Source organism: Colius striatus, chromosome 9 (assembly GCF_028858725.1).
Source record: "Colius striatus isolate bColStr4 chromosome 9, bColStr4.1.hap1, whole genome shotgun sequence".
In the NCBI taxonomy this organism is placed as follows: Eukaryota; Metazoa; Chordata; class Aves; order Coliiformes; family Coliidae; genus Colius; species Colius striatus.
In genome coordinates this window covers 26940341-26962390 of record NC_084767.1, presented here as the reverse complement: position 1 = coordinate 26962390, position 22050 = coordinate 26940341, and the positions used below count along the sequence as shown (strand labels likewise).

Sequence of the window (22050 nt, the reverse complement as noted above, 5' to 3'; positions counted from 1 at the left end):
AACCCAAAAACATCCCCTCTGGTCTAGTGTAGATGTTGCACTTGAACCAGAGCACCTTCCTGACCAGTTAGGCCACTATGTAGGAAGAGAGACAGTTTACTCTGCTGAGTGCAGAACAACATAGGCCTCATCTAAATGAGCTCTGAGAAAAACAGCTTCAACACTTGGTTTCTTAGCAGACTCCCCAGAAATGCCCTGCATCTCCCAGTACTTCAAGAGATAGCATTCAAATGGTCAGAAGGTAATGAAGCACAGTGTCTGATCCCTGCTGCAGACTACCACAAGCAGTGAGAGTCAGTGAGGCTCTCCTGTGTGCACACAGTCTGACCTGGGCTTCAGTTCTGGACCATTGCCAAGGAGCCATCAGAGGTTGAAGTGGGAGAGGGTCTGTCAGATGGTCAGAACTTCAGACACAAGCCAGATTTTCTTCGTGCAGCTTGGTTTTGTGGAATAAACCCAGCATCATCCGTAAGGCTGTGGTTTAACTTCAGATGAATATGAAAAATGCTGAGGTACCTCAGCTTGGTCCTGATCAAAGTACTGACTTCCAATCCCTGCCCAGCACGCCTGGGCAAACCAGCATCAGATCAGAAGGGAACATACCCATTTCAGACTGACTGGCCAGTGCAGAATTTATGAGGAACTCTGTCTTGTTGGGATGTTTAGTGAGTGTGAATTGAAAGCAGTCTGCCACAGACTAAAACGTTACCCGTCCTGAATGAGAGCATGAGCAAGCCTGATCCTTTGTTTAATGTGCAGCATAATCGAAGTGCATATATGTACATCCCTGCCACAGCCACAGCCCCACACAAGATATACATACACACTCAGGAACATGGAGACCTTCCTGGTGAGTCATGGTGTTTGTGCTGTCTCTATTGCAGGCAGCTGCATCATCTAATTCTTTTCAAGTGCCATCGTAACAGTGTACCATTTTCTTGTCATAGCTCTGTTCCCTTGGGAGGCAGTTCCAGAGCCTCCCTGTTCTGATGGTTACAAATTTCCCTCTAGATTCCAGCTTCAAATAATTCAGTCAGTTTACATTCTTTGTTTGCAAGCCAAAGTTTCTCTTTAGCCTAAATAGTTGATGTCCCACTCTATTACTCTCCTCCTCATGTTTACGGTCTGATTTCTCAAAGGAAACAAAGCTCATGCAGTCACACTGTCTGGCTGGCAGTCTCAGCCTTCCTCAGCTCATTTGTAACTTGTTGACCAGTTCTAACCAGTGCTGGCAAGGGAGCAGTGGTTAGAAACACAGGCGGTCCGTCAAAGTTGGGTGCTAGTTGTTGACTGGGTACGGAACAGACTCTGCCTAACACTGTTGTTGGGGTAAAGGCAGTGGTAACTCAGCCTCTCTACAACAAACAGCTGGCAAGTTGGGTACTGGCTTCTTTTTGCCTAGTGTAGCAGGCCTGGGAGAAAGCTTGGGAGATACTGCTGGCAAGAGGGGATTGGGCTGGCTGAAGAATATAGACTGGAATGATTAAGCAGTTTAAAACTGTAATCTATAGGAAACAAGGCTCCACTAGTTTGTGGAATGTGTCATTATAGAGGGCAGTCACGATTTAAATATGTGAGATAGTCACAGAAAGGGAGAAACAGATCATCAGGGAGAACCTGCATCAGTGCAGTTTCTCTCCCTGCCAGATGACCAGTACAACATATCCACATCACTTGGCTCACTTCTGCCCTCAACATAGGACAGAAATGATACATAGGTCTCCTGCTGACCCCTCTGCACAACGGCATGTTTCACACAGTGAGGCAGAGAGGATAACTGAAATGACTGGTCCTTCACATATCTGCTAGCTGGGTACATGGGCTATGAGACTCATAAGCTGTCAGGCTTCTGGGCACAAATCAGCCTTTAGACACCTGATCAAAGGCACTCTCTCAACTTATCATGTTGCTTGGGCTCCATTTTAAGCTACAGCCCCCCAGTCTACAGCACTGAGGTCTTGTCATGACCCCTAAATCGGCATTTTGAGAGCAAATGCATCCCTGGGGCTGTTGCTACAAGGTCCTGCTGATCCATAACCAAGAGACATGTTCTCAGAAACTGCTGGGAAGACATTCTGTTTCAGCCAGTTGCATCTGGCCTGAAGCTCTCTGGGAGCCAGATCTGACTGCACATCTGACGTGTGTTTCTGTAACTGATGTGACACCTCTCTTGTATAGTACTGGAGTACACTTTTAAACAAATACTATATCGAGAGAAAGCACAAACATAAAACTCCAAAAGCATTTGCTTTCATGTTTCAGTGTACATTGGTTTACTTGGACAGATTAAGCAGAGAGTGGGAAGATAGACAGAAATTGGTTTGCTTACTGAAGATGCTCTTCTGAAGGTGACCTACCAGTTGTGGAGTTTGCTGGTGGTGTCATCACCCTTGTTGCTGAGTGTGCCATCACCACAGATCTTAACCAATCAAAGCAAGACAACACTTAAAATCCTAATGGTTATATGTATGAAGGAGACCCATGAAACTGTTTGCTGTGAAGAAATTCTTCACATTAGCTTCAAATGTGATCCTCTGGAAATTTCTTCTTGGAGTTTACTGGTCGTAAGTCAAGGGCGCGCTCCAGGAGCTTGGTGCCAGAGGATTCGGCTCATTATCTAAATGTGACATTATCGCCATGGCAGGAACCCAGAGCTGCAAAATCTGATAACCCTGTAAGTGGACAAATAGCCCTTTGCTAGTTTGGAGAGGTAAGGCACAGAGAGATTTGTCTGAGATGTATCAGGGAGCCCATGGCAGTTCTGGGACCTGAAGCTAGGAAGCAGAACTGCACAGGGTTCTTCCTCCCACTGACCACTTCAGCTGTTTTGCAGCTGCTTTGTGTTCCTGATGGAGTAAGAAGCCACAGTAAGGTACCCTGGTGTATCTTTCCCTCTCTCTTATCTCAGTATCAGTTAGTCACTGTTTACCTACAGCAGCAGCCAACCGGACTGTGCTACGTAATGTGTCAGTGAAGGCTCTACAAGTGACATTTAGCAAAATTAATTAAACAATGGCCAAAATTCTGTGGCTTTCTGTACAGGAAAGAATGTAAATTCATATTGTATATTAATAACATAAAGACAAATAAAATCCAACAGAACATTTGAATAAAGACTTAATATTTAACCCAGAGAAAGAATATGCTGCACAGGTGGCAGTGCCAGATGTGAAAGCCCCTGGTGCAAAGAAGGCAGGTGCAGCCTTGGCCAGAAATGCCTTCTTACACACCTGAAAAGCCTAGTACTGGTGAGCATAATCCCCTGTCCTTGGTTAAAAAGAAGTCTGGAAAGGGTGTCACTGTGGTGTGTACCCTGCACCCAGTTGTTCCTGACTACTGGTAACTGCCATCCAGCAGCACATCATTCCAGGGGAGGACAATCATTGGTGGCATCTAAGTTGTGGCAGCTGGGGGAACTGCATTGACATGGGAATCAAGGTGAGGGTCAAGCACACGACAGCGTGGCCTGCCCTTCACAGAGTTCACCTCCAGGTACTGCCACATGCCTGCAGTGTATATGGGGTTAAGGTAACACGGGAAGAGTGTAGGCACCTGGCATCTGTAAGAGAGACTGACACCATCAAGGGAAAGTCGATGCTTGTTCTGCCAGAAGCAAAGAGTGCTGGGAGAAGCACAGTGCTGCTAGCACCAGAAAGTTGTTGTGACCAACTTTATGGCCAGCACCAGAACTTAAGAAGCAGTGATTGCAGCTGTAGGTTTCCAAGTGCTGTTGGTTTCTGCATTGCCATTTAGTAGATGAGAGTAAAGAGAGCAGTAGAGAGCTCTAACTTCAGTTTCATTAATTGTGCAGTCCCCTTTTACAGGACTGTCTGTTGTATTAATGTAGCTGCTGTTACAGCTGTATGGCAGAAGGGGCAAAATACCTCAGGATTTCAACCTGTGACTGAGCTGGCTGAATCTGGGATTTCTGCATCAAAGGCTGAAGTGCTGAAGCTCTGGGAAGAAGTGTTTCCATCTTCTCCTGGTGGAGAAGAGATCCTAGGACAGGCTGTCCAAGGACTATGTCCAGTCTAGGCAAACAAGTTCTTTGAACTTTTCAGGGAAAAGCCACCTCTCATATCTCCCAGTATAAAAGCTTTCCCCTTTGTATTTCACCACTGCTTTGTGAGGTAGAAAGAGCAACTTTGTGTAATCGCATAAGCTGTGTTAAAATACTAAGCCTGGAGATCGACATGGTTAACTTGCTTACATTTTAATACACGTGTCAGAAGAAGGAGTCACAGTGGTAGGCAAAATTACCCTGACTCCCTCATCCTGCACCCCAATGGAGTGTGTTATGGTATATAGTAAGTTACCTCCAATTCCTTTTAGGTTAGAATTTTAAACAAGAAGATCGATTTTAGCGATATTCAGTCCCGGTGTGGTTCCAGAGATAACATCAAACATTCTGCAGGGGGAGGAAATGTAAGTAGTACAGACACCCTGTGAACAGGCATCTCCACTGTGATAACCCACCTTGCACAGCCAGACCCTTCTGTCTCCCTTTCTCTGAGCACTGCCTTCTTTCTCGTGACTGTTTCACGTGTGAGTCTGGTCTGGTAGTCATGTGAGCCCTGTGTATGCAGTGGTGGCCTCTGGATCTTTGTTAAGAGAGCACAACACATTTTCAGAAGTTGGACAGGAAAAAGAAATGAGAAAAGAAGGGTGATCTCCAAATGCCCAAGGGTGTTGACAGTAAAAGGCCAATGTGAGCCGAAATGGTTCACATTTCATGGGAGCAGACCAAGAAAGTGATTTCCAGAGAGACGGCAGCTCCACAGGGAGACTCCAGCCTGACAGCTGGGCATCTTGCAGTGCATTAGTCCTTCCTCAGCCAACCTTTCAGCTATGTACACTCATCAGAGAGCAAGAAGAAACATAAAATGTAAGAAGAAAGAAATATCAGCGAGAGGGTGTGATCAGCCAGGGTGCTGAGAGCTAGCACTAGTGCCACAGCATTACTCCAGTATAACAAACAGGTAGCTCAGGGTTTGATCAGATACCCATCAGTTCCAGCAGTCACACTGGAACAGCTTAAGGAAGTCATGACCCCTCGATGGAAACAATCTCCCCTCAGATGGAATTGCTGAGGGTGTGGGCATGTCTGATCCAAACAGATCCTGGTACAGGCCCCCCTGCTGGCTTAAGTCACTGCCTGTGATCGCAGTCATCCTGCAGTTCCTGTCTGGCCTGGAGGGGCTGCAGCTTCTTATGACCTGCCAACACAGTCTCTGTGAGCCACATCTAGGAGCTGTTTGAGAGTGCAGCAAGGCAGGAGTGGCTGTTGCTGAGCATGACCTGGTGCAGCCACAGCAGCAGCAGGACCCTGTGCAGCAGCAGGAGGAGGAAGGAGGGAGGGAAGCTGAGCTGCTTTGTCCTCCTCTTTGTTTTGCTAATAGTAAAGTTTAACCCAGCTCTGTCATTTCCCTAGGTGTGAAGGAAGCTTGCTGTATTAATCCAGCTGTCTCCTCCTTTGTGGCATGGTCTGTTTTCTACTAACCACCTCTCCTTTTCCAGTGGTTTGTAGAGGCTTGGGCTTTTCCTCTGCAGGCCTTGGCCTTTCATTTTATTTAACTCTTTTCATTCCTGTAATTTATGTGTGTATGCTTTTGACAGGTACAAATCGTAACCAAGAAGATTGACTTGAGTCATGTGACTTCCAAGTGTGGCTCTCTCAAGAATATCCATCACAAGCCAGGTACTGTAAGACTTTCTGGCATATGGGACAAAGCAGAGGCCTAATTCTGTTCCATAAAGGAGAAATCATGAGTGATACCATTCTCTTTTATAGTCCAAGAGAAACTCTTTAGTAATAAAAATAATATTCTTAACTCAACTTTTATAAAGACGTAAAGGTATGGGACAACCTAGTTTAGCGAGGAGATACAAAACATAATGCAGAAGAATGCTACTGTGGCATAATGTCAGTTTGAGAAGATGCTGAAATGCAGCCTGAAGTCAGTAAAATGCTTAGGCATGTGCTTAAATACCATGAAAATCAGTAGGGCTGCAGCACATACTCACAGCTTGAATTTGTGTTGAAGATTTTATGTTTTACTGAACATGCAGTGTGGTATTCTGTGCTTCTCTAAAACCATTAGATCGCAACTAAAAGGGAAGTCATGTGCGTGCACCCAGGTGCACCAGGTCAGGCTTTCTTCTGAGCCATTCCAGACTCTTAATCTATGTTTCCTTTTTCTGTGTAGGAGGTGGACGTGTGAAAATTGAGAGCGTGAAACTGGATTTCAAAGAAAAAGCTCAGGCTAAAGTTGGTTCACTAGAAAATGCCCACCACGTACCTGGCGGTGGTAATGTCAAGGTAAGGGGTCAGCCCTCAGAGAAAAGGCTACTACTCTGCCCCCAGCCCAGGGAAATTGTTAGAGCTATGAATGGCTCTAAATTGAGTAGGAGACATTTGCTTGTTCTCCTTCAAGGGCACTCACATGCCATTTGCTCGCTCTGGAATCTGGAATGAGCAATCTCACATCCACGTCAAAGCTGAGTGAATCTTACAGTGAAACATCCTGTAGTTTGTGCACTGGCTTTCCCCCTAAAGATAAACCTTGTTTGGGACCATTGTACAGCATAGATGTGATCTAATAAGTTCATAGTATGAATATCCCAGAGGACTGGGACTGCTTTGTGAAACAGGAGAGAAAGTAAGATCCCTCTCACAGCTGTTTAAAAATACAGATTTCTGAAACAAATCCCAATGCCCATAAAATGTCTATTAAATTCATACAGCTAGGAACAATGACACTGCTCATTAAAGCATCCATCAGAGACAGAAATAGTAAGAGAACGTAACAGAGTAAGCCAGTATATATTAAACAAGCTGAAAAAATCATCAGTTTCAGTTCTGCTAAAGGACTAAAGAAGCTTCAATTCTTGCAAGAGTTCTTAAGAGTAAACAAAATGAGACCCAGATGATGATCTAGAACAAGATAACGTGTCGAATGTAAAATGTGTTAAATTCTTTGCTTTCCTGGAGCAGATTGACAGCCAGAAGCTAAACTTCAGAGAGCATGCAAAGGCCCGCGTGGATCACGGGGCTGAGATCATCACACAGTCACCAGGCAGGTCCAGCGTGGCTTCACCACGCAGGCTCAGCAACGTCTCATCCTCTGGAAGCATCAACCTGCTCGAGTCACCCCAGCTGGCCACCCTGGCCGAGGATGTCACGGCAGCCCTTGCTAAGCAGGGCTTATGAATCTGCTCGTTTCGCGTGCATTATAAGAAGTAATAATCTTTAGGCATGAGCTCATGGCAGGAATGGGCTCAGAGCAGGTGTTCCATCCATTCTTTACCATGTCTAAAACTAAGTCACATTCCAAGACTTGTAGTTACCATACAGTTAAAAAAAAAAAACAGAAAAAAAAAATAGATGCAGAAATTGGCCTGATCTCCATTTACAACAGGAAGACACTGGCTTTATATGGGTATACAACTGCAGTATGTTACATTGGACAATTATTGTTGCTCTGCTCTGTCTTGCATGGAGTACCGTACTATGATAAAATGCATTTTTACCTTTCATGTGCCTGAAGGCCATCCACCTCTTTCTGAAGAGCCTCGTTAATATCCCAAGTTGCTCATTTCACTGTTCTGTTGATAGATGGGGAAATTAAAAACAAAGAAAAGCTGCCCACTGTAAGTTATCACAGGTTAAATTAACAGTCTGCTTGCCAGAAGAAAGGGCATCTAGAGAAAATCAAGTTTAATTAAAAAAAAAAAAGTGTTATTTTGTATAAATGAGTAGAACAAAAGTTGAGTTAAGTTATTAACATTTTTTTGGACCAGGTTAATTATGTCAGTGTATAGCTGAAAAGCCAATAAATTATTTAACTAATAACTAAAACTAGTAGTTGAAAACATTTGAACCGTGCTTGGGGAAGTAATGTAACAAAGCTGTTGAAAGCAAGCACTTCCACCCCACCAGACTTGTGTCTGATTAGAAGGTTGGTTAAGCGGCTAGATTTGTGTATGCACCGCTGGGTTCGCATCCTTTCCATCTGTTTGATACAGTATTATAGATATATATATATATATTTCTCTGTGGCCATTTGTGGTACGCCCTCCTCATATACTTGAATATTCAACTTCTTTATTCACAGTATCTGTGTCTCTTGCACCCTTTGGTGTTGCAATTTTAGGTATGTAAAAGTAGATGTTAGCAGGGTTTTTTTTCTCTATTCATAGGAATACATTTAAAAGAGGTGACAATTTTAGCATGAAGTTGCTTTCTGTAACAACTAAAAGCCGTGACCCTGTTTTAGTGCCAGATGCAAGTCTCTTCTGTGATGCTAGAAAAAGGATTCATTCCCTCTTCCCTTTCCGCCCTTTCTTCACAAAGGTACGATTCTTGTGGGATCCAGACATTTGTAAAAGGGTCTCCAAAGATGGATGAGTTGCGATTCTGGAGTTTTAAAAAATCCACAGTAGTTTGGTTCTGTCTTTTTTCCTTTTCTTTTTTTTTAAAATTTAATTTTTTAACTCCTGTAGTAACAGTGAAAGTTACAATTTTTTTTTTCTTTTGCTAAAGTTGAAACACAAAAGTATTAAGATGTTATTTCCACTCCTTTAGTGATGTCTCATGTACACACTCAGGCGCTCAGGTAACAGTGGTAAACGTAACAGAGATGCCTGTAAATTACGGTACGTGAATAAATGTCATGAGCTCCCTGGACTGGTTTGCCATAGCAACCCATCAATTAAATAGGGCATCTTAAAATCTGAGCGAAGTGGGATTATATTGACTATAAAAAGGGTAAGAAAATGTGTGCATAAAAGATAAAGGGCAGAGACATTTAAACAACCGATGTAACGGAGTTACCTGTGAGGACTCCAACACGGTCTTATGGACACTAAGAGAACACTGAAGGTACTATGATCATATTACTCATCAGCAGATAATCATCTGGTGATACTGTATGTACAGTAGACATTATGAAATGAGCAGTTTACATTCTTGCAGATTGTTTGATCTTTTCCTTTTGAAATCTCTTAACTAAACTTTGCACTGTCAGTTGAGCTATACTTGATACATGTATTAGGTTAACAATGTGTGTTGGAAGCTTTTGATCTGGTTCTTTTCCTCCTTAATTTGTGTGTGTGTGTGTGTGTGTGCGTATGTGTTGGGGTTTGATCTGAAACAATTCATACAGAAGATTTTTATGTCTGTGGAGGATTCTAATAATTAATAGCACAGGATTCCCCATCACTAAATTCAGGTAGGAAATGCACAGTTACTAGAGAGTAAATACTCAGAGGACCAAAAGGGGATTTTGACTAAGCTATCACAGTAGTGCAAAACTAAAACCAAAATGGTTACAACTCTAAAAATGTTACCCCCACACACAACATTTCAGCTCTGCAAAAAGCTTTTCCACACTATAAAGTACCTAATACTGTTTGTAAGTTGGTTATTTGATACAAGGACAGTGAGTTTAGAACCATGCTAAGTGCATCTGGAGTAATTTAGAGTAATCCTAAAAATTCACATGGAAACAGCGTCAAGTGAGGTGCATTAAAAGCCTCTTCTCATTTTTTCCAGAAAGATGATAGAAAGACAACAATATTTATATCATGTTGCTCTGATCATACTATCAGTTAATATAAATTAACCTTGCATGATTGGGTTTTTTATGCCTTTTGCCAGTGTGGGAGAGAGTCTGTGGTACTACTGAACCTCAGCTTCTCTGAAGCTGAGCACCAACTAGTGAGAACAGTGTTAGCCTGGGACTCAAGGGTTTTTATTCTGCTTTTAAGATTGACATACTGTAGAAGCTTAGTTAATCCACCTATGAATCCAAACTGAAAGTGGTGTTAACACACCAAGTCATTTATTTCATGCATTAAAAAGAGCTTTCTTGTCTTGATTCAAGCAAAGACCTTTGTAATTGCAATCATCCTTCCATAGAAAGAATCCTAGAACACAGTAAAGTTAAAGAAAACAAGAGGTTTGTGGTGTTAAATGAAATACATAAAACCAAGTTATGTTACATGACTCTAGATGTTCACTGGAAAAGCTCCTATTAATCTTAACTTCTCAAGAAGAGTGTTGGTTTTAAAAATGACAGTTTTGTAAATATGTAATGCCCACTGAAGATGAATAGAGCCAGCTTCCTGGAAAGTGCATCCACTGTGTTTCTTTTCTACAGGTGTGTTGAGTCAGCACATATGTTGGGTGTCTGAGACCCAACTCTGTAACAAAGCAGAGATAATCCAGACAAAAGAAATGATGAAACCTTCTTTGGATAGCTAGGGGAGAGCCCCAAATTAATAATCCATGAAGCTGTAGAGACAAAAGTGCTTCTGCCCTCTCTGCAGAGTTCTGTTTCTATGTAACCACAAGCAGAAAGCAAACAAAGTTGAGCAAACCTCTGTCCAGCAACACTAAAGGAAAAACTAATACTGATGAGAAAAATTGTGTGCCCACAAGGGCTACGTATATTTTCACTGTATAGCAGTAAATGGTATTATCCATTCAGTGCTCTGCTAAGGTACAGTAGTAATCTCATCGTGGCTGCTTACAAATCCAAGTTTGCCTATATACACGACCCAAAGGGAGTCCAAAGGCAACCTGTGTGGACTACCACATGTAAGCAGCAGTTTTTTTCCATGCTGGACCAAATACTGTTAGAAACCCAAGTACAAATGTCCCTTCAAAGGCAAATGCCTTGAAGAGTAGATCACATTTGCTATGAAAATCAACACAGGTAGATTTCTAGCCTAGGTGTGTGTTGAGTTTGCTCGCTACTCAGATTGCTAAAGCAACTCCCTCTGCAACTCTAGCAACTCCCACTGCAGGATGGTAAATTAGTTTCACGCTTGGAAAAGTCAAGCGTATAAAAGCCACTTCAACTTTAGCAAAGAGAAAAAGCCAACAAGTAAACATGCTGTATGCTGTGATGTTGAGGAATACAGTCTGCTGTTACAAACCTGTGTTTTTTCTGATAATTTTAGAGCCTGTTACCATAAAAGAGGCATTTTTGAATGGCTGGTGGTAGGTAGTTCATGTTTTTCAATCCAATTTGCAATTGTATTTGTTGCTGTATAGTGATTGTTTTGCAAAATAAAATCGCTTGTCATCTAAGTGCTGGTGTCAGTTTCCCTGGTCTGTGATGCAGCTCCTCCTGCATTCAGACAGTGCACATCTCTGTTCTCTGCGTGGGGAAAAACTGTCATGTACCTGCTGCTATTGCACTGTCACTCTTGCCAGGAGAAGTCAGGGGAGATTAAGTCATATTTCTCAGCGCATCCCTCTTACTTCTTGCAAAGGAAGTGTTTTTTTACAGCAAGCGGCCTCTTCTGCAGGGCAGTATTTCCCAGTTCTGTGTGAACACTTTATGCCCAGGGGTCCCAGCCTTGAGGTGAGCTTGAGCATCAACCTGCACGGTGGAACTGAGTCCTCCTGCCCCTGGAGGCCCATGAATTAGCCAGCTTCCCCCTCCTGGTCACACTGTCTCTTTGGCAGCCTGCAGTGTGGAGGTGAGCAAAGGCATCGCCAAGGGCCGCAGCCATCCTCACCGCTGCCTCAGGCTGGGCTGCTAATGGCTACTTGCTGCAGTTAGGGGTCAGGGCTCTGCCACTTGCCCTGCTACTTGCCCTGCTCGGCTGAACCATGGGGCAACCTCCTTCTCGCTCTCTTGGCCGTCAGGCAGGAGCCGCTGCCGTGAGGGACGGCGGGGCCGAGGGCTGCCAGCCTGTCTCTCACGGCCTCCCTCCCCCAGGAAGTGACAGGCGGCGGTACGACTCCCATCCCAAGGCCCTGTGTGTATGGAACACCGCGAAGCCGCTGAGGGGCTCGGCCTGGCGCAGGCTGCCCGCGGTCTGACGGGGAACAGCGGTAACGCGAGCTGAGGGCGATGAACTCATGGGGCCCTCCTGAAAACTGGCGGGGAAAACGACTGAAATTGGAGGGCTGCTTTGAAGTAGGTGGTTATTTTGGATCCCGTGGCGCAGGTGGAACAAAAAACCGCTCCAGACAATGTGTTCTGGCCCAAGCCACCTGTGCGGACCAGGTGCCCTCAGCACAGTGCTGTGATGTGGGGACACAGGGGAAGCCTCGCCCCTCAGGCTTTGCTGCCCTCACGCTGCCTGCTCAAGCAAGGCTGCTGCTCATGCCTCCTCCAGCTCCAATGCCTGGAGGGCTTTCAAGCTAGTGCAGTGATACAAAGTAAGAGCTTCAGTATCAGCTGCTGTGTGAGTTCTGCATATCCTGCAGAGCTCATGCAGTAGCTGATGCTGAAGCTCTCATGTTCTGCAGAGCTGAGATAGCAACAGTGGGACTTGCCAACAGAAGAATCAATCCTCTGACTGTGGCTGGGAGCCTAAGCTGTAGGGAGGAAGACACAACCAAGTAGACTGACAGCCTTAAGTTTCCCAGCCCCTAAGTGAGCTGGACTTTTCACGTAATGCCAATGTATTAATAAATAAATGCAGTCAAACTACCTGGAGGAATAACTAAGTGATGTTAATTATCCATTAGAAGTACTCTCCTAAAGGTGTTTAAGCACAAGGCAGAGCTAATGTATCGTCCGCTAAAATGAAAAGGATTAAGGGGTTGAGAATAAAAGGGTAAATCCTTATTTTAGGTATTCACAGCTAGAGCAATGGTTGAGGATAACTGGTAAGAACCAGTTTTCTTCTTTCAAGGTGGTCGAAGAAGAGGTGTTATTTCTATGACTGTGATATCCTATTAGTAGCATGTGGTAGATTGTGATGTATTTTAAAATTTGCTAGCGGATTGTGATGTTGGAGCACTGAGGTGAGTACGTGGCCAGTGGAGCTGCACAGGGATTGGTTCTGGAGCCAGTCTTCTTCAACATCGTCCTCAACGACCTGGATGAGGGGACAGAGTGTACTCTCAGCAAGTTCCCTGATGACACCAAACTGGGAGGACTGGCTGATTCCCCAGAAGGCTGTGCTGCCATTCAGCAGAATCTCGACTGGCTTGAGAGTTGGGCAGAGAGGAACCTCATGAGGTTCAACAAAGACAAGTGCAGAGTCCTGCATCTGGTGAGGAACAACCCCATGCACCAGTACAGGCTGGGGCTTGAACTGCTAGAGGGCAGCTCTGCAAAGAGAGACCTGCGAGTCCTGATTGACAATAAGCCTCAGTCTCCTCTTTTCTAGACTAATCATCCCCAATTCCTGCAGCTGTTCCTCAAATGAAAGATGTTCCAATCCCCTGATCATCTTGGTGGCCCTGCAGTGGACTCTCTCCAGAAGTTCTCTGTCCCTCTTGAGCTGAGGAGCCCAGAACTGGACACAGGACTCCAGATGAGGCCTCACCAGGGCAGAGGAGAGAGGAAGAAGAAGCTCCCTTGACCTGCTGGCCACACTCTTCTTAATGCACCCCAGGATGTCATTGGCCTTCTTGGCCATGAGGGCACATTGCTGGCTCATGGTTAGTTTCTTGTCAACCAGGACTCCCAGATCTCTCTGCAGAGCTGCTCTTCAGCAGTTCAACCCCCAGCCTGTACTGGTGCATGGAGTTGTTCCTCCCCAGTGCAGGACTCTGCACTTGTCCTTGTTGAACCTCATGAGGTTCCTCTCTGCCCAACTCTCAAACCAGTCGAGATTCCACTGAATGGCAGCACAGCCTTCTGGGGAATCAGCCAGTCCTCCCAGTTTGGTGTCATCAGCCAACTTGCTGAGGGTACACTCTGTCCCCTCATCCAGATTGCTGATGAAGATGTTGAATAAGACTGGCCCCAGAACTGATCCCTGTGCAACTCCACTCTCCAACACAATTTTGTGCCATTGATCACCACCCTCTGGGCTCTGTCATTCAGCCAGCTCTCGATCCACCTCACTGTCCACTCATCCAAGCCACACTGCCTGAGCTTTCTAATGAGGATGTTATGGGAGACAGTGTCAAAAGCCTTGCTGAAGTCAAGGTAGATGACATGCACTGCTCTCCCCTCATCTAGCCAGCCAGTTATACACTCATAGAAGGCTATCAGGTTAGTTAAACAGGATTTCCCCTTGGTGAATGAATCCATGTGGACTCCCTCTGATAACCATCTTTTCCTTCATATGTTCAGTGATAACATTCAAGACAAGTTGTTCCATCACTTTTCCAGGGATGGAGGTGAGGCTGACCGGCCTGTAGTTTCCTGGGTTGTTCTTCCTGCCCTTTTTGAAGACTGACGTGACATTGGCCTTTCTCCAGTCCTCAGGCACCTCGCCTGTCCTCCATAATTGTTCAAAAATGATGGAGAGAGGCTTAGCAATCACATCAGCCAGCTCTTTCAGCACTCTAGGTTGCATCCCATCAGGACCCATTGACTTATGAGCCTTAAGCTTGCTCAACAAGTCTTCAACCTCTTCCTCTTCCACCCAGGGCAAGTCCTCTGCTGTCCTGGTCATTCTATTATCATTGCTGGACTGGGCTTCCCAAGAGCCAGCCTTGGCTGTAAAGACTGAAGCAAAGAAGGCATTCAGTACTTCAGCCTTCTCTGCATCCTCAGACACCAGGGCACCCTCTGTGTTTAGTAGCGGGCCCACATTACCCCTCACCACCCTTCTGCTGCTGATGTACTTGAAAAATGCCTTATTGCTGTCCTTAACTTCCCTGGCTGAATTTAATTCTAGAAGGGCTCTAGTCTTCCTAGTTGCACCCCTGCATGCCCTGGCAATGTTCCTATACTCTTCCCAAGAAGCCAGCCCCTGTTTCCACCTCTCATAGATGGCTGCTTTCTGCCTGAGTTGTCCCAGCATGTCCTCGCTCATCCATGGAGGCCTCCTACCTCCTTTTCCTCCTTTCTTGCTCCAGTCATGGCAGTTGTCCCACTACATGTCTGTGACTGCAATGAGGTCGTAGCCCCGCATCCTCACCCACATCTCCAGTTCCTCCTGCTTATTCCCCAGGCTGCGTGCATTGGTGTAGAGGCAGCGCAGGGGCTTACTCAAACACACAGGTTTCCATGGACGGGTGCACGTGGTTCCTCCCGGGTTTGGCTCTTCCACAGGATGGCCAGCCTTCCATATCTCAGTCCAGTGTGCAGATGAAGGGCACTTATCATTGCATTCCCTGTCCTGCCCTGTTTCCCAGCTAGAGGGTACAGCTTGTTCTATCTTGCTTCTCCCCCAACCCCCCAAGTCCCTTAGTTTAAAGACTTCTTTATTAAGTTTGCTAGCCCACTCCCAAATATTCCAGTGCCCTTACAGGAGAGATGAATCCCATCCCGTCCTATCAAGCTGTAGTACCCAGGGAAGGATCTGTTGTCAAAGAACCCAAAACCTTCCTTCCAGCACCAGCCTCTCAGCCACTTGGCTGATTTTTCCATTGCAGACTCCTCCTTTATCTCTAGCAAACAGGATGGAGGAGAAAATAACCTGAACCCCTCTAGCTTTTACTTGCTCCCCCAAAACTAAGCTCTCATGACAGTTCGCCAAACAATTGTCTGCTTGGGGGTGTACAGTTGGGAACTGTTTACAACTTTGCTCTTGGAAAGGCTGCTGCACAACAGAACGGCTCGAGGTGCTCCTGAGAGTTTGGATTCTGACTCTTTCTGCACAGAGAATAACAGATACAAGTATGAAACCTTCAGAGCATGTGTAGCAGAGATTGGGGCTAGGGACTTGGAGAGCATCAGCATGAAAACAAGTGCAAGACAGTGAGATTTAGAGTGGTTCCCTGTGCTGGGCACTCCTGTCTAGAGCAGGAGCTTCTTTTCAGCTTGTGCTCAGAGTTCTCAACTCTGTGGCACGCTGCCAGCTTTGACTGTTTCTGGATCAATACTGATTCCTACCATGACGGATGTGCAAGCACAGCTGTGCGATGAATAAAGCAGTGAGTGACCAGAATCATGAGACTTGGGGGTATGTCAGACTGATGCTGCCTGTAGTAAGAGAGGAAATGGAAAAATAGTGTCATGGGCATCTTTTGTGATCAAGCCCTTAGGTAGGCTGGGAATTGCTGGAGTACAGCAGAGCTAATGATGCCATCTCTGCTCTTCCTCATGCCTGCTTCCTGAAAGCAATGACTTGTTGCACTAGGCTTGAACTTTTTGCAGCAGGCAGCTGTGTTGCTGTGCCAGCCCAAGATGCCAGTGTAGCCTAGTGAATAAAGCACAGGGGAATTTTCAGGATACCTTAATGTTGTTATATAATGACCTTTCTGAAGAGTTTCCTTGCTTCCTCTTTATCCTCACTGTAAGTGAAAGCAGGGGGCTGATGTGGAGGATTATTTTTCCTTTGCAGAACACACTGCAGTGTTGGTTACTTAGGTGCAGTCAGTACTGACTGCAAATCTGAAAGCTTCTGCTGCAACCAGTTCAGCATAGAGATAAGTAAAATCTTCCAGGCTGTGTGCAATTCCAAAGTTGTTTCACTTACCTAGGTACAGATCACTTCAGCTTTGCATGTTCTTTGTGGAGTGTGTATGGTGTCTCCAAAAGAAGGCAAGAACAAAACTGGTCTCTAGCCATTGTCACACTAATAAATTCCACCTTTGCCACCTCCTAGGTTTAGTGCTGTTCACAGCCTGACTGGATTGGAGAATCTGCACTGCTGTTCTTATTATCAACAACTGACGTTGCCATCTTTCCTTTGCTCTCTGATTTGTTTTGCATCAGAAGTTCTGTAACTTCAGACCTCTGTACACAGAGATACGGGTATCTTTTATGGCTGTGTGTTGTTGGAAAGCAATATTCTGGAACCACAATGGCAAGTATAGTCAGAACTGCAATCAGCAGTTACATTTTTGATTACTACTAAGCAGTAGCTTTGCGGTTTCCTCTCAGAGTCTGTTGGTCTACCTGAGCTCCATTTGCTAACAGCTGTGTGACAGGGCAAAGGGCCAGGTATGCACAAAGAAAGAGTAAGGAAAACAAGTAGCTTTGAAACACGGGTTTTTTTCTCCTAAATCATAGAATCACAGAATGGTAGGGATGGGAAGAGACTTCAAGAGATCATCCAGTACAACTCCCTGCTAGGTTCACCTCAGTCAGGTCACACAAGAACATGTCTAGGCAGGTTTTGAAAACTTCCAGAGAAGGAGATCCCACACCCTCCCTGGGCAGCCTGTGAAAGAGGTTTTTCCTTGTGCTTAAGTAGAACTTTTTATATTCCAGCTTATCCCTTGTCCTGCCACTGGACGCTGCAATAAAAAGTGTTGCCTACACCTTTAAAGAATCTGTCAAGGATGTAACAGAAAGCCAGGCACAGGTATTAGTATATTGTCCTGCTTTCTAAGTGATAGTTAACACTGCCAGATGTGGATCTACCATGCAATTGCCTCATGTGTTCTCCACTCCTGTGCCTTCTCTGACAAGATGAGAGGATTGTTTTAATCCCCCTGTGGGGGTTTGATGAAGTTTCCAAAGGAGTGAGTTTCCAAACTGCTCTCTAGGGCTGCCTCTGTTAGGGGCAGCCATGATGTTTACCTTGGGTAGGTTTGGAACCAGTGAATGTCATTGTTTTCCTGATAAACTTGGGGGGTTTTTGTGGTGCTTTGTGTTCATGTTTTCCTCCATCTGTTTACCCCTAAGTAGCTGCCCTGGCCAGACTACGCCAAGTGCCTCTGGTGTCCCTGTTGATCAGGAGAATTAGTAGATTTTGTAGTCTGTGAGCAAGCTGCAGTGCTCTTTTCTCTCTTTTTGCTTGTGTAGCAGAGGAAGAATAAGCTTGGGCTTAGAGCAGCAAACTGGAAGTTATTGTAAGTGACTGCGTCTTGAATGTAAGAGAAAGATACCTACTTAAGAAAAAAAAAACAAATCCAAACCCACAACAAAATAACTCCCTAAAAATCACAGATCTGAACTATGCTTACAAGATGCTAAGTTTGCAATTGTCAAACTCAGACCAATTCAGTATTATAGCTGTCTAAAATTTCTGATGGCACTAATTTTATGCCACTTAAAATACCATCCATATAAAGCATCCCTAGCCTGCGACCCTCATCTCTGGCTTAGGGTTAGCAATCCTCTCAACTATGGTGAAGATACGAGTTCTAGTTGTTCATATTGTGATGTCCGTGAGGAAGACACTGACCTGGCATTTCTTGAGGCCTTAAAGGATCAGGGTTAGTTTTTTTTTCTTTAATTGAAAATAGCATTAAAATTTTCTTTAGTATTTGTGTTTTTCTTAGATGAAGAGTGATGCTGCTGCTCGATAATTACTAAAACTCAGATGAAATTAGACTTCAGATTTGTTGCTAACTGAGCTTACGTTTTATTCAATAATTTCATAACACATTACAGCACACGAAAAAACAATTATTTAAAAATCAGTTTATTACTCCTACTGCATTGTGTGTCACAGAATCACAGAGATGGTCACTTCTGACTATGAAGAAGCATTCTGGCAAGATTTAAAACTCAAATTTGTTTTCCAGACAAGACAACTTGGAATAAAAAGTTTTGAACCCATTGAGGGGCGAAACTACTTTAATGCATATCTTGCATTTAGAAGTGACTCGTTTTAACCTTCTTCTTTCTGTAGCTACTTCTCAACAGATTTTCAGAAATCAAGATTATTTTTTTCCTACCTGGCCTCACTTAATTGAAGGAAAGAATACTGTAGCTAGCAACAGGACAAGAGGTAATGGGATGAAGCTGGAACACAAAAAGTTCCACTTAAATATAAGAAAAACCTATTTCACTGTGAGAGTGGCAGAGCAGAGGAACAGGCTGCCCAGAGGGGTTGTGGAGTCTCTTTCCTTGGAGGTCTTCAAGACCCGCCCGGACATGTTCCTATGTGACCTGATCTAGGTGGACCTGCTTCTGCAGGGAGGTTGGACTAGATGATCTCTAAAGGTCCCTTCCAACCCCTAACATTCTATGATTCTATGAAAGAAAATAATAATTAAAAATTTCTTATCTGAGCAGCCTAATCCCATGAATAAAAAGGCCTGAATTCTGTGAATCAGCGGAGAAGTTTACTGCTAGCAAAAAACAAGGCAAACAAAACCAACCAGTTCAGCATTTCAGCACTCAGATAGATAGTAATTTTAAGGATTTTAAACTTTTTGACTGTAAACACATTGTTTAGGTTTTATTTAACAGATTACCTTCTAATTAGCTGTCTTAATACTCCTTTTGTGGAAGAGTGGGATTTTAGCAAAACCCACACAGTCTCCTGTTCTCCATGAGCGGAGATCAAGACCAGTCTAAGTCACTACAAGGAAATATTGGGCTGGGCACAAAAAACCTTTATCCCCAGTGGGGTAAATGCAGATTATCAAAGTAGTCGCACTGCATTTTCAACAAACTTGTCTCTCCAAGTACCCATAAGGAAGAAAGCAGGTGGTATGATCAGTTCAGTTCCTGTTCCAGGAAGGAATGACCTTGGTGAATCTTTAAGTGCCAAATAAGTTTTTAAGTGCTTTTTTGGTATGTAAGGTGAGCTAATTTAACAGTGATTGAGAAATATTTCCATCAAATCTGACTCAAATATATCTTTGTATTAGTCAAATCAGTCTGGTGTTTAGTTGGAGACAAGTTAGTCTGCTTTGTCACTGGCTATCCTCTCCACCTCCCTTGTCTTAACTCTTTCAGTGTGAAAAAACCCCGTGGAACAAGTGCCTCAAACTTCCCCTCCTTCTACCATCAACCTTCACTTTCATAGAGGGTTTATTACTTTTGTCTCATCTCTCCCACTCTGGAGATAAACAAGATTCTTCCCATTCAATGGCCTCACCCCCGGCTGCGTCAAGACACTTTATAGATCCAAGGAGGGCAACTCGGCCCTTATGCACTACTAACAAACACCCCACCAGCGCCTTGAAAAGCCCTCTCCATTCTGCTCCTCTGCGGTCGTGGGGGCACTTGGTCAGATTCGGCGTGATTTTCAGGAGCAGCCTACGTCAACTTCTCCGTGCTGCAGGTGGGGAGGGAGGACGGGCGGGCGGGAGAGAGTGAGCTGCTGCTCAGGCCCGGCGGGTTCTTGGCTGCTCTGCATCTTCTTCTCCCTGCAGGCTGACGTGCACTCTAAACTTTCCCGCCGCGCGCCGCGCCCGAGGGACGGAGGCAGCGAGGGGAGGCAGCAGGCCGCGGCGCCGGCCTGTTGCTGGTGCCCCGCCGAGGCGCAGCCCCGCTCCCGCCGCCGTTCCCCCGCCCGCCGCCGCCGGAGCGGGAGGCCCGGCCCGGCCCCGCCCCGCGCCACCCGCCCCCGTCACCGCCTGCCGGCGCGGCGCCGGTTGCGGGGAGCTGTCCAAAGTGAGGTGCTGAAGGCAGGAGGAGGCAGAGGGACGCGGACATCTTCGCTCGCCTAATTTCCTCCCTGCCTCCTGCAGCCATTTTGCACCGGCAAAGCTGACGGGAGGTGTAAGAGGGGAGGGAGGGGGTGGGCTGCAGAAGATGAAGGGAAGAGGGTGAAGAGTTACGGGGGCAAAGAGGCTGCCATGGGAGATCCCGACTGGTATGTCTGCTAAGGCTAGTTCACAGCAGCAGCTGTCATCAACATCATGGTGAAAAGGAAAAGCTCAGAGGGCCAGGAGCAGGAAAGCGGCCGTGGCATCCCTCTGCCCATCCAGACCTTCCTATGGAGGCAAACCAGGTGAGAGCAACAAGCCCTGAGTGCATGGGATACAGCTGCAACAGGGCAGTGGAAGTGGGGAGGGGGGGAGGGGGCAGCTGCTGCCCAGTGACAGGGAGGAAGCAGTTACTGCAGCTGCAACACGAAGGCATGAAACAAGCTCCTCTCTTCACCCTCGATATAGAGTGATCTGTGTGTATCAGAGATGGGGAGAGGACTGCAGGCAGCTTAACCTAGTAGCAGTTCCAGGCAGCTTATTGATCTGACTTTAAAACATCGGTATGTATATGCCTGTCTATATACCTTTCCCTTCCTTCCGGTCCTATCCCCCTCCACCCCCTCTTTTCAGAGGACTCCTGGAGCTCTGGTACCAGAAGCAGCATCCCTCAGTGTTGCACCAGTCTTGCAGCATTGCTTGTATCTGCATTTTAGCTATTCTGAAAGTATCATCTATGCTTTGAAAGGTCAGCATGCAAACAGATATATCAAAGTCTCACCTTATTTCATTGGCTTGGAGAGTAATGATGTGTGAGGGGCAAGCTGAATGTATGGCTGGGGCTTTATGTTTTTTGTGAATCCTGACTGTATCCTGTCTTAACAATTCTAAGCTGAGAACACTGCAGAGGCTGAGGGGGATTGGAAGGTTTGAAGGTTGTTGCTTTAATTTAAGGCCTCCGTCACAAAATCCTTTTTTTTTCAGAGTTGTGTACTAAAAAAATCCCAACTATAAGAAGGTGACCTGATTAATTTTTTTAATATTTAACTGATTCCCTTCTGGAGGGGAATGACATCAGAGGGTGAGTGTTTACCTACCTACGGGGCACAGGCCTGAATTTCATCATAAGCTTTCCACGTCAGCAATTGTGGAGGAAAATACTTAATAGAAAAGTGTCAAATTGATCTCTGGCTTAAAGCAGGGCCAAGACAAAGTTAAGTAATATTTAACACATTTTAAACAGAATATACTGAAAATCTTTCACTGAGGTAAAATGGATGAAAACTGACTGATGAAGGTCCTGTTTGGCCAACCTGATAGTCTTCTATGAGTGCATAACCAGCTGGCTAGATGAGGGGAGAGCAGTGGATGTCATCTACCTTGACTTCAGCAAGGCTTTTGACACTGTGTCCCATAACATCCTCATCAGAAAGATCAGGCAGTGTGGCTTGGATGAGTGGACAGTGAGGTGGATCAAGAGCTGGCTGAATGACAGAGCCCAGAGGGTGGTGATCAATGGCACAGAATTGAGTTGGAGGTCTGTGGCCAGTGGAGTTCCACAGGGATCAGTTCTGGGGCCAGTCTTGTTCAACATCTTCATCGATGACCTGGATGAGGGGACAGAGTGTACCCTCAGCAAGTTGGCTGATGACACCAAACTGGGAGGACTGGCTGATTCCCTAGAAGGCTGTGCTGCCATTCAGCAGGATCTCGACTGGCTTGAGAGTTGGGCAGAGAGGAACCTCATGAGGTTCAACAAGTGCAGAGTCCTGCATCTGGTGAGGTGCCCATGCACTAGTACAGGCTGGGAGTTGAACTGCTGGAGAGCAGCTCTGCAGAGAGAGATC

At 45.5% G+C, this 22050-nt stretch overlaps 2 protein-coding genes across 12 annotated transcripts in view; both read left to right on the top strand.

Moving 5' to 3' along the window:
* The window catches only part of MAP2 (microtubule associated protein 2), a 238736-nt gene extending 227707 nt beyond the window's left edge, over positions 1-11029 (top strand). For 5 of the 9 annotated variants that reach the window (XM_062002287.1, XM_062002285.1, XM_062002286.1 and 2 more), the window contains 3 exons: positions 5617-5698; positions 6207-6319; positions 6995-11029. In XM_062002287.1, coding sequence (XP_061858271.1) covers positions 5617-5698; positions 6207-6319; positions 6995-7210 — 411 coding nt within the window. In that variant the 3' untranslated portion in view covers positions 7211-11029. Of the gene's footprint in view, positions 1-4332; positions 4426-5616; positions 5699-6206; positions 6320-6994 lie in introns of all 9 variants that reach the window. The other 4 variants (XM_062002281.1, XM_062002283.1, XM_062002279.1 and 1 more) reach the window with 1 other exon arrangement.
* Positions 11030-20416: 9387 nt separating this feature from the next.
* UNC80 (unc-80 homolog, NALCN channel complex subunit) overlaps positions 20417-22050 on the top strand; it is a 131574-nt gene continuing 129940 nt past the window's right edge. For all 3 annotated transcript variants that reach the window (XM_062002461.1, XM_062002459.1, XM_062002460.1), the window contains exon 1: positions 20417-20508. In XM_062002461.1, the coding sequence (XP_061858445.1) occupies positions 20417-20508 (92 nt within the window). The remainder of the gene's footprint in view (positions 20509-22050) is intronic.